The following is a 13,317-nucleotide window of genomic DNA, read 5'->3' as shown; positions in this document are numbered from 1 at the left end:
CTCATCTTCTTCATCAGACTATACATGTATACTCTTATATCGACAATTGGCTAATTCATGGAAATTTGGTAAATCAAGTTACAAAATCAGTTTGGGTTGTCCTGCGTCAGTTTGCAGGCCAAACGAAAAATTCTGAAAAAAGAATTGATTTGTCTCTAATTAAAATTGAATGTTTTTGTTTTTTTTCGATGAAATGAAAAACTGAAAGACTGTTCTTTGGGTCAAAATGAAATGTTTTGAATGTTGATTTGAATCGAAATTTCATTCTAAAATATTTCAAAATGGCATTTTCAAAATGGTTCATATTATTATTTAAAAAATTTAATTTTAATTTTTTTCAGCTGAAACTATTTGCCGAGTTTGGTTCAAATTTGCTAATAGTTTCAGTGCCCCCAAAAGTGCATATTTTTTGGCTAATTTACTATTTGCCGAAAAAGTTTCACCCTTCTCTAGTAAGTATTCTTACTTTAGTGCAGAGCCAGCTTTTGATTATTCTCTTCTGCTAGTCCTGAATGTAGCATGTTTGCATTCCTAGTAATTCAATAAATAGAGCTCTATACATATATGTTCAAAATACTACAAATTTGAGCTGGGAAAAAAATGGTTTCCCACCCCACAAATGCTTTTGAGAGTTCAAAATTTTTTACCATTTCCAATTGGGATGAAAAGCTGAAATCTCAAAAAATTTCACGAACCAAAAATCAGGTCAATTACAATGTTTTGTTGTGTTTCCATTTCAAGGGTTTTTTTTTTCTTTTTAACCTTTTGTCATTCTAATTAGCTTATATTTCAAAATGAAAAGTAATTTTGAACTGGAAAACTAGAACTGGTTAGCTGGGTCAATCAAAGTGTTGTCAAAAATGAAACAGTTATACAGTTCCAAACCCTTTTTCCCAGAAAACGTTTGAGTTGGGAAATGTATTGAATCTGTCTCCAGTTCATGCAACAGTTTTGGTTTTGACTAATTGGCATTTTTTGACAAAAAAATTTAATTGAAAAATTCCTGACCAGCTCCAGCCACAATCCTCTTTTTGTTACATATTATTAGGGTTTTTTAAAAAAATGAAACCCTGAATGTATATTTTTGATGTTGTTTTCATTGGTAGGGTGAATAATAGCCCTGGTAAAGCTGGTCTCTAGCTCTTCCAAATCTCATCTGAAAATACACCCTTCTTCCATGCTGCCACCTTTCATTTCCTGGTTTTGTATCTGAAAGCTAATGGAGGCTTCCTGGAACAGATGGGGTGGGTGCTGCCGGTATTGCTTTGAGTCAGATGTATTACTGCTGTCAATCAGCTCTGAGTGGTGCTTTGTGTCCGTTTTGTCTTCATACTTTCAGAACTCACCTGTCTGCTGTTGAAGGCTTTAATTTATATTGATTCTTCATATTTTCATTTCACACCTTTTTTCAGTAATTGATATTACGACTACCTAGAGCATTTTGGAACTCAATTCATATGTGATTGGTGCTGTGGTACAAACCTTCTCCTATACCCCTATTTTAACTGGAACTTCCTGTCACCTGAATTGCAGTTGCCATTCTGTTCCCTGCCATAATTGCTCCCTCCATTATTCAGACTTCCAGTTATCTGAATACTTTTGATGTCTCCCAAAGCATTTTGGATAAGTAGGGTTGTGCCAAGTACAAAATAAGGTTTGTATCATGTGAAGTGATCAATGGAAGTTAGGGGTGCTCTGCACCTGGGGTATCAGATTTGAAAGTTGTACGGCCCATCACAGTGGAATGGTTCTGGAAATTCATTTTTGGATCATCCAGTGTAATTATGTATGTAGAAAAATAATGTAATGCAGAAACACTGATGGCTAAAAATAACCTAATTTCTGCACTTGGGACGTGTTTCTGCTCATTGAAATTAGTGGCAAAACTCCCTTCGACTTCAATAGCTTTACATAACCACACATCAAATAGCCCAGGGTGACAGGAGATATAAATACACGTGTCTAATCTAATGTATTTGCTTGTAAATCTGTGAATTATCGTAGCAGGTCAGAATGTGACAGAAATGTGATGCTCATTTAAGGAGGAAAGTTCCAGAGGGGTAGCTGTGTTAGTCTGTATACAGCAAAAACGAGAGTCCTGTAGCACCTTAAAGACTAACAAATTCCTGCGGGCATAAGCTTTCGTGGGCTGCAACCCACTTCGTCGGATGCACGAAAGCTTATGCCCACAGGAATTTGTTAGTCTTTAAGGTGCTACAGGACTCTTGTTATTTAAGGAGGAGATATCCTACCAGCCTAAATTCCCCCTACATTTTCAGTTGGCTAAGTTATTCCTCACATTGACAACTCAATTAACTGTTCTGTACTGTGGTGTGTGCTGTTGGACAGATGCTACATTTCACTCCAGAAGTGGCTGCATTTCAGAGGTAGATGAAGTGATGCCGGTTAATAGTACTGTGTATAAATCAATTTTATTGTAAAGTATTTTGGGACCCTTAGCACAATGCAAACATAAACTATGATTTTTTTTTTTTATAAATTAACAGCACAGTGTTAGAAAAATTACCTAATTGTACATTTTTCAGACAAGAATAGTTTAAAAGATCTGCTTCTTAGGTGCACAATATGCAACTTTTAACCATCTATGGAAGATCTATTTTATTTCTGTTCCATTTTCTTTAAAGAACAGTATATATTTAAAATCAGATTAAAATCAAATGGAATGCAAGTTAGAGTTCTATTCTGAATGTAATATCTAAGGTCTCTGTATCCTTTGACCCTTCCTTAATGCTATATATATATATACTCTGCCTTGTTATATCAAGTGATTTATGTACTTTCTACTGTAAGTGGCTATGGATTCTGTGCTCCATTATTATTTCCCTCTCTCCCTTCCTCACCCTCTTTGTTTACTATGGAAAACTTACTCCAGAGCATATACATTCTGTGTATGATTTATGATGTTTGACTTTGCCAAAATGGTGTCATGGAGTTGCTGGCTATTAATTGACAAATTACTTGGTTATGCAGACTGATAGCCTGGTTGAACTCTTTCTCTTTGAATGTACCTTAGCATTTGCACTGTAGGTTTGTACCAAGGTTTTGGAGCATGCTGCTCTGACATGACCCAACTGTTCTAATTTTAGTTGTAAAGGAGACGTTTGAGTTCTACCATTTTTGATTGGGTAGATGGCACTCTTCTGAGTCAGAACTCAACCAATGTCCCTTGTTTTGGCTAGGTTGTGCAGTGCTGCCAGAGGAGCCCTCTCCTAGATATGACATAAAATGTACAGAGTGGAATTTTTAAAGTCACCTAAGTGACTCGCAATTCTCATTAATTTTAATGGGAACTGGGCAGCAAATTCCCAAAAGCAGTTTTACCAAATCTCAGTCATAGTCACTAAAGATCCCATGGCATTTTTTCAAGAGCAGAGTTGTTAAACCCAGGGTCATAGCTGAATGACATTCTGTCTCTTTTAGAACCATTCCTTATTTTAATTTATATACAATACTCTTCACTTTCTGTTCTAAACTGCTTGGTGCTACTATATGGTGTTAAAGAGTTGCTGTGTTCCACCCTAGAGTTGTCTGCATTGCATTGATTTGGTGAAGTAATTCCAATGTATAATATGCAAAAAGAAACTTTGGGATGAATGGAGCTGTATGCTGGAAGACAAACAGGTTATTGTTATTAAGAAAAAGTTGAAGAAAACCCAACTTCAAAAGCAACCCTTATGAGATGTACAATGTCGAAATAGCATTGCTGAGAGTGACACTACTCAGCAAAGCTGACAATTAAATGGTTCATGTTGCCTAAATGAATAACAAATAATGGGTGTCAAAAAGCACCACTTCATTATATATAATTAAGAAAATGAAACATGATGGTAACAGTCTGGGTCACAAACGGCTGTGGCTTTGATCAACTTAATGAGCACATACAGAGAGAGAGATGCTCATTACAAAGCCAGATCCACCACCAGGGATCCTCATAGAAGTAAAAGATGCAGAACAAACAATTTAGATTGTTGTCATGCTAGGCTTACATATGTGAGAATGTCCCACTTATTGGAGGGGATCACCAAAATGATGGATTTGCCTATAGTTGGGAGTCCGCTTTTTCTTGTAGCAGTTGTACTGGCTCACCTCATATCCCCTGCGGGTGAAGTTGGGAAGTAGGAATAGGGCCTTTTGCTACCATATCAGTGCCTTAAATCTAGCGCATGGTGGTAGTTACCACCTGATGGCTGCTTGGTGATCTGTTGGAAAAGAACTGGGAGTTCCAGTACAACTCTTATGGAAAGTACTATAAAATATAACAGACAGAAATAACCTTTCTATGAGATTTTTTCACCATCTCTAGAACCTAGTAGAGAATTATAGCCCTTCTGTAGAATTGTTTAGGACAGTTGTAAAGGTGATAGGAAATATCTCATTCTCTACTACGTTCTGTAGGGTTTTACAGTAATTTCTATGAGAATCTCAGTACGTTTCTGTAGAACACTGTCGGTTTCACCTTTATTTAATTCTAGAGGACTTTTCCATATGGGAATTCCCAGTTGGGAGAAGTATCCACAACACAGAAAGCATCAACACTAACTTTTTTGGTAGTCTCATTAGAGAAGCCAAAGCTGAATGACCATGACTACTGATTACCATTTAATCAATAGAGGCCATCCCTCTAGGGCAGCGTTCAGGTAGATTTGTGGGTCAGTGTAGCAGGAAGCTTGTGTACTGCCACTGGTTGTGCTGTTCATTTTCTGGGAACAAATGGAGGACTCCAATCTTGAGCTCATGGAGAACTACTTTGTTATGGAATAACAGAGAGCCACAAATAACCACTGTGTCATTCCATGCACAACAGTATCATTGGATATTGATCCAGTGCAAATGCAGCAATCTCAGGGCATCAGCATCATAATCACAGTTACTTTGTGACTCTCTGCAACTCCATGCAATGCGTTCTTTCTCTATCCCTCCTCTGTAACCTCCTCTCTGGCTGACGATGGCGAGAGATGGGGGGTGTGAGTGTGGGTGTGCATTTCTCCCTCTAATTCACCCTCCCTGGTTAATGAGAAGGAGTAGGGAGAAGATTTCTTTGTTTCTTACTCCTCATGTCTGGTTCCTGGCTGCTGGAAGGAATGTTTGCGCAGAATTCTCCCTCCTACCTTCCCACACTTTGTATACAAACGGCAGTGCTGTGATTGGAGCACGAAAAGCATCACTCACACCTTGCAGACTCCATGAGAGCTGTGTGAGGTTCCCTGGAGAGCTGCAGGTAGGTCTAAAGCCACAGCTTGAGGATCGCTGCTCCATGGACTTCCTTTCAGGCAACTAAATCAACTGAAACCCACCTATGGGAGCAGAATTGCAAAGCCAAGAAAATAACAGTGTACCCTCTTGTGTCTTTTTTGTAGTAACGACCACGCTCTCCTCTTGGTCAGGGCATGCCAGAAAATGCAATGAAACAGCCAAGTCCTATTGCGTCAACGGTGGGGTGTGCTACTACATCGAGGGGATCAATCAGCTGTCTTGCAAGTAAGTGAGCATAGCACTTTTTTCGACACACATGTAGCCTGGAACCGAACAGGACATGGTTGTACGATTGTAGGAGGAGCGACATTTCTCTGAAGGTTCCCTGGTGATTGTTCTGGTTAGGCTGAGCAGGTTTAGCAGGAGGATGCTTTTTAGTGGCATTGCCTTATCCCCGAGTACCATGGGTCACTTCTCCTGAAACTTCTGTTAAGGATACATTTATGCTGGAAGTTTGAAAAGATGTTTTCTCTCTTCCCCCTTCCTTCACGGCTGCAGGGAAGGATAGGATCTGCATCTCTCTGTTGAAATCTCCCAACCCTAGGTCAAGGTTCAGCATCAGTGTCAGCATCCTCCCCGTTAAGGATGGATGAGGCCTTCCTTGAGGCATGCAAATCTCTCTCTCTTTTTTCTCAATCAGAGGGGGCCTTGATGAGTCACTCAAATCCCTCTCTCCTCCCTCTCTCCCTAAGGGGTCTTCCCGTCATTCTCCCACTCTAAACCCGGTAGCCTAAAGAATGAGGCTTGCACGTGAGTCTCCCATGTGACGTTTAGAACTCTAGCGCCACACCAAACTTAGTTTATAAAGGGGCTTCTTGGGAGTCAATGAAAGGAAATCAAGCATTGTATTTACTGTGTTTCTCTTTATATTAGGACCTACAAAAAGCTAAGGGAGACATAGTAAGTCATCAATAAACACGGAATTTCTTTTAGAGGGTGGAGGGAAACTGCATGGTTTAGGGGATTGGTAATTGGCTATTAGAGTCTTTCACCTCTAGATCACTGTTTCAAACCTAGACAAGGCCGGTAGTAACTCAAAGCTAACAACATCTCGTGGCTTGACATTGGTAGCCTACGTGAAACATGGATTGAGGGGCTCAGTCTAGTTATCAGCATCAGAAGTCTACGTCACAGAAATAACCAAGCTAGTCTGCAGTCTAAGTAGAGAGGCCTAAGGTAGAAGAGGCCATGGAGGTTATACTGCCCTCAAAGTTGAGGACTGCTTGCAAGGCAGGGAGTGGGAGGGCTGCTCTCCTACTGCATATGTTGTAATAACACTGCAGACACATACTGTAGGTCTCCATGGCTTTCCATTTAGCCCCCTCTGATGTTGTAACACTCAGTATACATGGCAATTACTCAGATCTGTTTCAGTTAGGGATGGGCCAACAAGTCTGGCTTCAAGTAAGTACTTGAACCGACTAAACTGCAAAATATTTAGGAAGGTCAAAAAAGTTTGGTTACGTTTTGTGTGTGTTTATTTCTGCCATATTTTGCATGCCTTGGCACTCCTCTGTTTGGCAGAGATCACAAGCAAAGAGCTGATATTCAGCCAAAGAGCCTGTTTTTCCCATATTTATGACCCTCCGGTGAAAAGCTTGGATGGATACTTGATCTAGTGAGCTCAAGTCTTTCCATGTGAGTGGAATACTCGTAGCCCTTATATCTCACAGGCTCAGTTTTTCAGAGGTGTTGAGTGTCTTCAGCTCCCCCGACTTCAGCTGGAATTGTGTGGGCTCAGCACTGCCTAATGTCAGGCTTTTGGAGCCTTACCATATTCTTTTAGCATTCCCTGTAGAAAATGCAGGAGAAGCCACAAGATACTTTGCAAGATTATTGAACAGCACAAACCCCATTCTGGATCAGGCTTGGAAATGCAGTGTAACAATAGCCTCTGTCTTGTCACAGGATATAGAGCAGCAGTTCCCAAACTGTGGGTCGTGACCCCAAGTGGGGTCGCTTCATCAGCAGATGGGGTCACGGCAATCCCGAGCGTGCAGAGGACGTCATTTTACAAAATGGCCTCCTCTGCACAGCGTGACCTAACAAACACCGTATGCACGAGGTCACATCGCACGAGGGAAGCTGTTTTGCTTTACAAAACGGTGCCCTCCATGCAGCATGACCTCGCACGCACCATATGTGTGTGAGGTCATGCAGTCCAGAGGACACCGTTTTGTAAAGCAAAATGGCAGCCTGCTTGCGGCATGACCTTGCATGTACAATGCGTTTGAGGTCACACTACAGAGAAGACACCATTTTTAAACGGCAGCTTCCATGCTCTGTGGGATAGTGGGAAACAACACATCTGAAAATGGGGTCATGCAGGGAAAATGTTTGGGAACCGCTGATATTGAGATTGTTCCCAAACACAATTCTGGATCCCCAAACCCCAAAAATCTTGAGAGAGTTCAGATCCATGGCTGGATCCAATGATTGTGGTTTGGGCCAACATCTGAACAATGAGCTGAGCCAAAATCCTAGATTTGAATGGACTCCCGCTCTGGGAATGTTTGAATCCAGATCTAAATTTGGCAAACCAGGCCAATTTCTATTTTCGTATGGAGTGAAATACATATTAAAACCTTACTATACATTTCTCTGCATCAGCAGCTCACTTAACTTTTTGGGCCAGATCCTTAGCTGGTGTAAATTGACATAGCTTGTTTCCTCTCAGTGACGCTATTCCAGTTTTCATCAGCTATGAATCTGGCTCAAAATCAATATGCAGCTATTATGATTGAGTACATGTTATTGTTTATGAAGTACATACATTACATGGCCATCAGAGGTGATCTGGCACCTTGTCAGTTTGAACTTTAGTGGTGCCAGTTTGCGCACCCTGGAAATCCTCTTTGAAAGGAGGGGAACAAGGATTTTTCCCCCCTTCCCCTCACTGGTGCAGGAGCTGTGCTGAGGAAAGCTTTATTGGTCCTGAAAAGCATTTGGACTGGTCTTGCCAAAGTAGTCCTAGTCCAGTCATGAAAGAGCACACCTTACAGTTAGGACATTGTGATTGCTGTCTCACGGGTTTTGTTTTTTTCCCCTAACTTCAATTCCATCATGATTTTAGCAGCCAAAGCCTAATGAACCACTAGAAACAGCCATGAATACTTGATACCATTTGAAAGCTGTAGATTTTGTTTTCAAATGGTATGATGCATGGTTTCCATCTCTAATGAGTCCCAATTTATTGACTGCTAAAAATGTGTTGGGATTGAAGTGTGTGTATGTGCATGTGTGTGCATAGTGGGGGAAGCAAAGCACTGATCAGAATGAAGAGATTTTTAAGGTCCAAAATATCACTGTTCACCTGCCAGAGCTTGAAAAGCAAACCCTATTCCACTAGAACCCCAGATTTTCTATCATGTAACACCCTCACTTCTGTTCCTGATGTCCTAGGAAATACTGGACATTAAATCCCTTGGTCTAGCAGGGTTTTTTAAACACTGATCGGGCTGAATATGGCAAGTTCTGGATTTCAGGCCAGTGTCATGTACAGTCCCTGGGGAGCTGGAGGCAACCCCTGGCTATCTAGTAATTAGTGTGACATTTGAATTTATAAATATGCATTGAATTTCAGATAGCTTAACTCAGAATATGTTATCTTTTCTTGTAAAATGAAGGATTCTTGGTGATTGGTGAAGGATTGGTGACTACAGAATAGCCAAATGTTAGAATATGGAGCAGATTCATTTGGAATGTGCTTGTCTGCTGACTATCAAGACAGTTTATGATGAGCTGCAGCAGTTTGTGGGATTGCAGCTCAGAGAAGAATTCAGAAAGGGAAGGTGAGATGCAGAGGAGGGGAGGAATAAAGGCCATACTTCTCAGCCCTTTCAACACTATGTTATGGATCCTGTCCCTGTCCTAAAATCTACTCCTCATCTCCACTGAAACGGAGTTGTAGGGCATTGGTCCTATCATTTTGCAGCCTGTTGAAATACTTTTGAATCACAGCAAACTGTTTATGACACTTAAAATGTAAACATTAAAATACAATTAAAAATGCACCAGAATCAAAACCCCAGCTGGGAACACACACAGACCTTGTGGCAGTTCACATCTGAATCTAAACTTTATGGATTGGACCTACCTCTACATAAAACATACCAGGAGATGCAATGAAAACAGTGTTTTTAAAAAAGGTGTGTAAACCTCATTACAAACCCGGTCTTTGTTCCTCTTCATCACTGGCAATGAGTCCAATGTTTGGATGCTAAGATCTTTTTCCAGGCGGTATTATTTTCCCTTAACAGTTTGGAAAGCAGATTCTGGCTCCTACACCAGCATGATATTATCAGCCTTTTCAATATTCCCCTTCAGAGATTCAGCAATCAGGAAATATGACTTGGGAACATTCCACTTGTCCACCATGTGCTTTTATCTCCTGAGTCACCTTACTGGAACATATTTAATTATTTAGAGTGGTCCACAAACACAGGAGATTCTTTCTGTGGATGTTATCGCTGTGCTCTGAAGCAAAAGTGGCAGTCAGCTTCTGAAATTAATTCCTCTCCTGAAGTGGCTTCATGCCTGAGATGGCACAGATATTTTCTAAATGAAAGAGAGGGGGGCCCATGTTTTTTATTGAACTTTCGTAGCAGGGTCATCAGCAAATTGCTCTGGCCACTAAAATCCTGTGGAAGAAAATTCAGTGAAATTTTTGCCTGAAAAATCACATTTCAATACTGTTCAACATTGAAGGGAAAAAAAAAATCTACACATGTGTCAATGGAAATACATGCCATGGAATTTCTAATCTGTGGTAGATCCCTTCATAGATTTTTGAGTCTTTGCAGAGTTTTTGCATAATTTAGGCTTTAATGTAAAAAAAAAAAAATCTACACATTTTGGTTGCAAAGAAAATCTGTTTATGCCCCAGGCAGTGCTGTCATCCTGAATCTGCAAACAGATTACCTGAAACTAAACCTTAGAGAGGAGTGACTGGCCCCAAGTATACTGCAGCCTATAAGCACATAAACTAAAAACTATAGTGCCACATACATATATAATTGACCCCACAGCACCAATGAAATGAGGAACCTCTGACCTTTGGGGATGTGGGGGTGGGAAGAACCTTGGACCCTGTCCCAGACCATCCTGCTAGGAAAAGTCTTAGAAATAGGCCTTATAGCTTCCCCTGAAGGTAAAAGTAATCCTCAAACTCTGTCAAAGCCAATTCCAGAGTCCTTCAGAACACCTGCAGTCGGGCAAACAAATCTCCAGCTTCAGAGGGAGGATCCAAGCACATGTCAGCTGCTGGGCTGGAACATGGGGATGGGCCCTGATCACTGGGTCTGGTTGAGCTGTGCTTGGCTGAGTACATGAATTGGGGAGAGGTCAAAGGTGGCTGTGCACCATCCATGCACTCCCCTGATCTTGGGGACAGCCATGGTGGATGTCAGCTCCCTGGCACAAGTGAGAGCTGTCTTAGGGTTGTTCATATTGATGTTGTCTATCAGACCCTTAGGAGCCATTGCACTGACTGGGGATCACCAAGGCAACCATACTCTCTTCCCCTTCCATGTACTGGCATGTGCCCTCTGCTGTGGGGTGGAGGGTTGCACAAAGCCAGGATTCCCCTTCAGCAGAGTCCTCAACTGCCCAGTTAAAGCAGCTTTACAACCTTTCAACATCATCAGCAAAGTGGTGCAGATAACCAGTTTTCCAGTTCAGTGGTCAAAATGAAAAATTGGGGAGGGAGAACTTGTTCCAAATTAACCTAAAATAAAATGTAAAAACAAGTGTTTTGGAAATCAAAAAAGCTGATTACATTTCATGTTGGGCTGAACGAAATATTTTGTTTTGCTTTTGAGCTTTTTTTACCTTTTAAAATAATTGAAATAAAATTTACGTAGAATTCCAAAATAAATAAATAAAAAATAAAAAAATTGTTTCTAATGGAAAGTCTAAATGTTTGAAAGAAAATGTTTTGAATGTTTTTCATTTTTTTTTCATCTGAAGCAATTCAGTGAATTTGACACAAATGCACTAAATGTTTTGATCAACCTGAATCTGCATTTTCTGGTGAGGAAATAGTTTAGTCCAAAAATTTTTGCCCAGCTCTAGTTATCAGTGGGGTAGAAAGGGGCTACAATATGGGTCAGGACCTAGTCCTCTGTTTCTAAATGACATGGGAGCAGAAACCATCACTTGCTTTATAGACCAAAACCAAAATTATGAAAGGCCATTTCTGCAAGAATCAGCTTGCAAGGTTTAAAGATGCCAATAAATGAACTTTCTGTCCTGGTTTTGGCCCTCAGCATAGGATTATGGGAGAGGGAAGGTCTAGAGAGTTGGAAGATCTCAAGCTGAAAATGAAAGATTTCAGGGATGTAGGGATTTTAAAAAGAGACAAGTGTGTGACATATATAGTCAGTTTGATTTAAAACTACCCAAAAAAGTACATAAATAATTTGCTAAACAAAACAAGCATTTTCCATGTCTTATGGTTCTGGTTGCTTAAAAACTCCACAGATTCCCATCTATTTTTTCCTAACAAATCCACAGACTATGAGAGAAAAAAATCCAGAGAATTTTGCAAAATTTCATAGACACCTTCAGCCCCCTACCCATAGCACCACCGTTGCTGTGTCAAGGTGATATTCTGCATCCAAGGTCTCCCCACTTCCTGTCTCACATAGCTTCCACAGCTCATCTTCTTCACAGTGTCAGGATCCATGCAGTGTTTCTCAATCAATTTAATAATGTGGCCAGGACAAGAAAATTATCAGTTGTGCTCTTCCAGGAAAGTGACATGAGCCACCTTTAGCTTGTGTTAGCTCAAGTGCTCTCTTTTTCTGCAATCACTGATTTGTTTCTTTCCCAGCATTCTGTTCTATATTCTGCTGCTGTTTCTCCAAGAATTCCTACTGCAATGCTCCAAGCGCAATTCGTATTTTATTTATTTTTGATTTATTAAGTGTTCCTCTCAAGATCCCTGAGTGCAGGTTCAGATTTATAAAATCCACCATGACACAGTTATAGCTTCAATATCCTCCTCCAACCCCAGGTGTGCAAAATTATGGTGCAAACAGCTTGCCATTTATTTTTCATCATTTTGTTATTTTAAAAAGGTTCCGTCACCCCATCAGGGGGCAGAGGCAATGCCATGTGACTAGCTGACCAGTCACACCCCACAAAGAACAAGCCATGAAAAGCTGAAAGTGAACAGGTTGTAAATGGTCAATAAGGTGATATCTGACAGGTATAAAAAACAATAAATACATTGGCAGAATTCAGGATCTGTTTGTGAACAATTTGCAAACAGATAGAAGGGCTAAATTATTTGGATAATTTATTTGCAATGAATAATTTGGCCAGCTATAGAATCCAGTCTCTTTCCCATTCAGTGTGCGGCCTCTCTGCTGACAAGGGGGCCAGTGGTTCTAGTTGTGGTGCTTTTGTAATAGAATCCTAGAAACAGGGCTGGAAGGGACCTCAAGAGGTCATCGGGTCCATCCCCCTAAACTGAGGCAGGACTAAGGATGCCTAGAGTGGCTACATATACCTACGTGGACACACACCCACTAGAAACGAGACTGATGCCCACTAGGTCATGTCACGTAGATCACCAAATAGCCACTGGATGGTAACAACTTAATGACACCGCAGATGTAATCTGGGCCGCATATAAACTGATGACCTAGAGGTGAAAATCCCCGTCTGTCAGGATGACTCTCTTAGTCAGCCAAGCCTGGTTTGTTTGCTGTTTGCATTGTAGACAAGGAGACAAAATGGTCTGTGTCATGTATATGTCCAGGCTGATTTGAGAGTTACACTTCTTGGTTCTCTTGCGGAGGTGCTTTAGTTCCTGACGGCACTGCGGGGGTGTACTCAGCTCCCCACCCCGCCTGTTGCTCTCATGTGGAGCCTGGTTCACAAACAGCAGTTTCTGTAAAACCCTTTTTAAGAAACACACCATGGAATTCCAATCTGCTGCAGCTAAAATCAATAGCAGTCGTGCCATTGTCTGTGGTGGGCATTGAAGTGGGGCAGCTGCAATTTGGACCTTATTGTACTGAAGGTGTCCCTTTTGTT

General features: G+C 40.9%; 1 protein-coding gene across 1 annotated transcript in view; it reads left to right on the top strand.

Annotated features, from left to right (window-relative positions):
• The window catches only part of NRG2 (neuregulin 2), a 283,100-nt gene that overhangs the window by 214,720 nt on the left and 55,063 nt on the right, over window positions 1-13,317 (top strand). Inside the window, exon 5 of the mRNA XM_067566827.1 lies at window positions 5,379-5,499. Within this exon, the coding sequence (XP_067422928.1) occupies window positions 5,379-5,499 (121 nt within the window). The remainder of the gene's footprint in view (window positions 1-5,378; window positions 5,500-13,317) is intronic.

Source organism: Emydura macquarii, unplaced genomic scaffold (assembly GCF_026122565.2).
Source record: "Emydura macquarii macquarii isolate MOO-44397 ecotype Brisbane River unplaced genomic scaffold, CSIRO-AGI_Emac_v2 contig_2768, whole genome shotgun sequence".
In the NCBI taxonomy this organism is placed as follows: Eukaryota; Metazoa; Chordata; order Testudines; family Chelidae; genus Emydura; species Emydura macquarii.
Note: the sequence above shows the minus strand (reverse complement) of the source record. Positions and strands in the feature narration are given on the sequence as shown.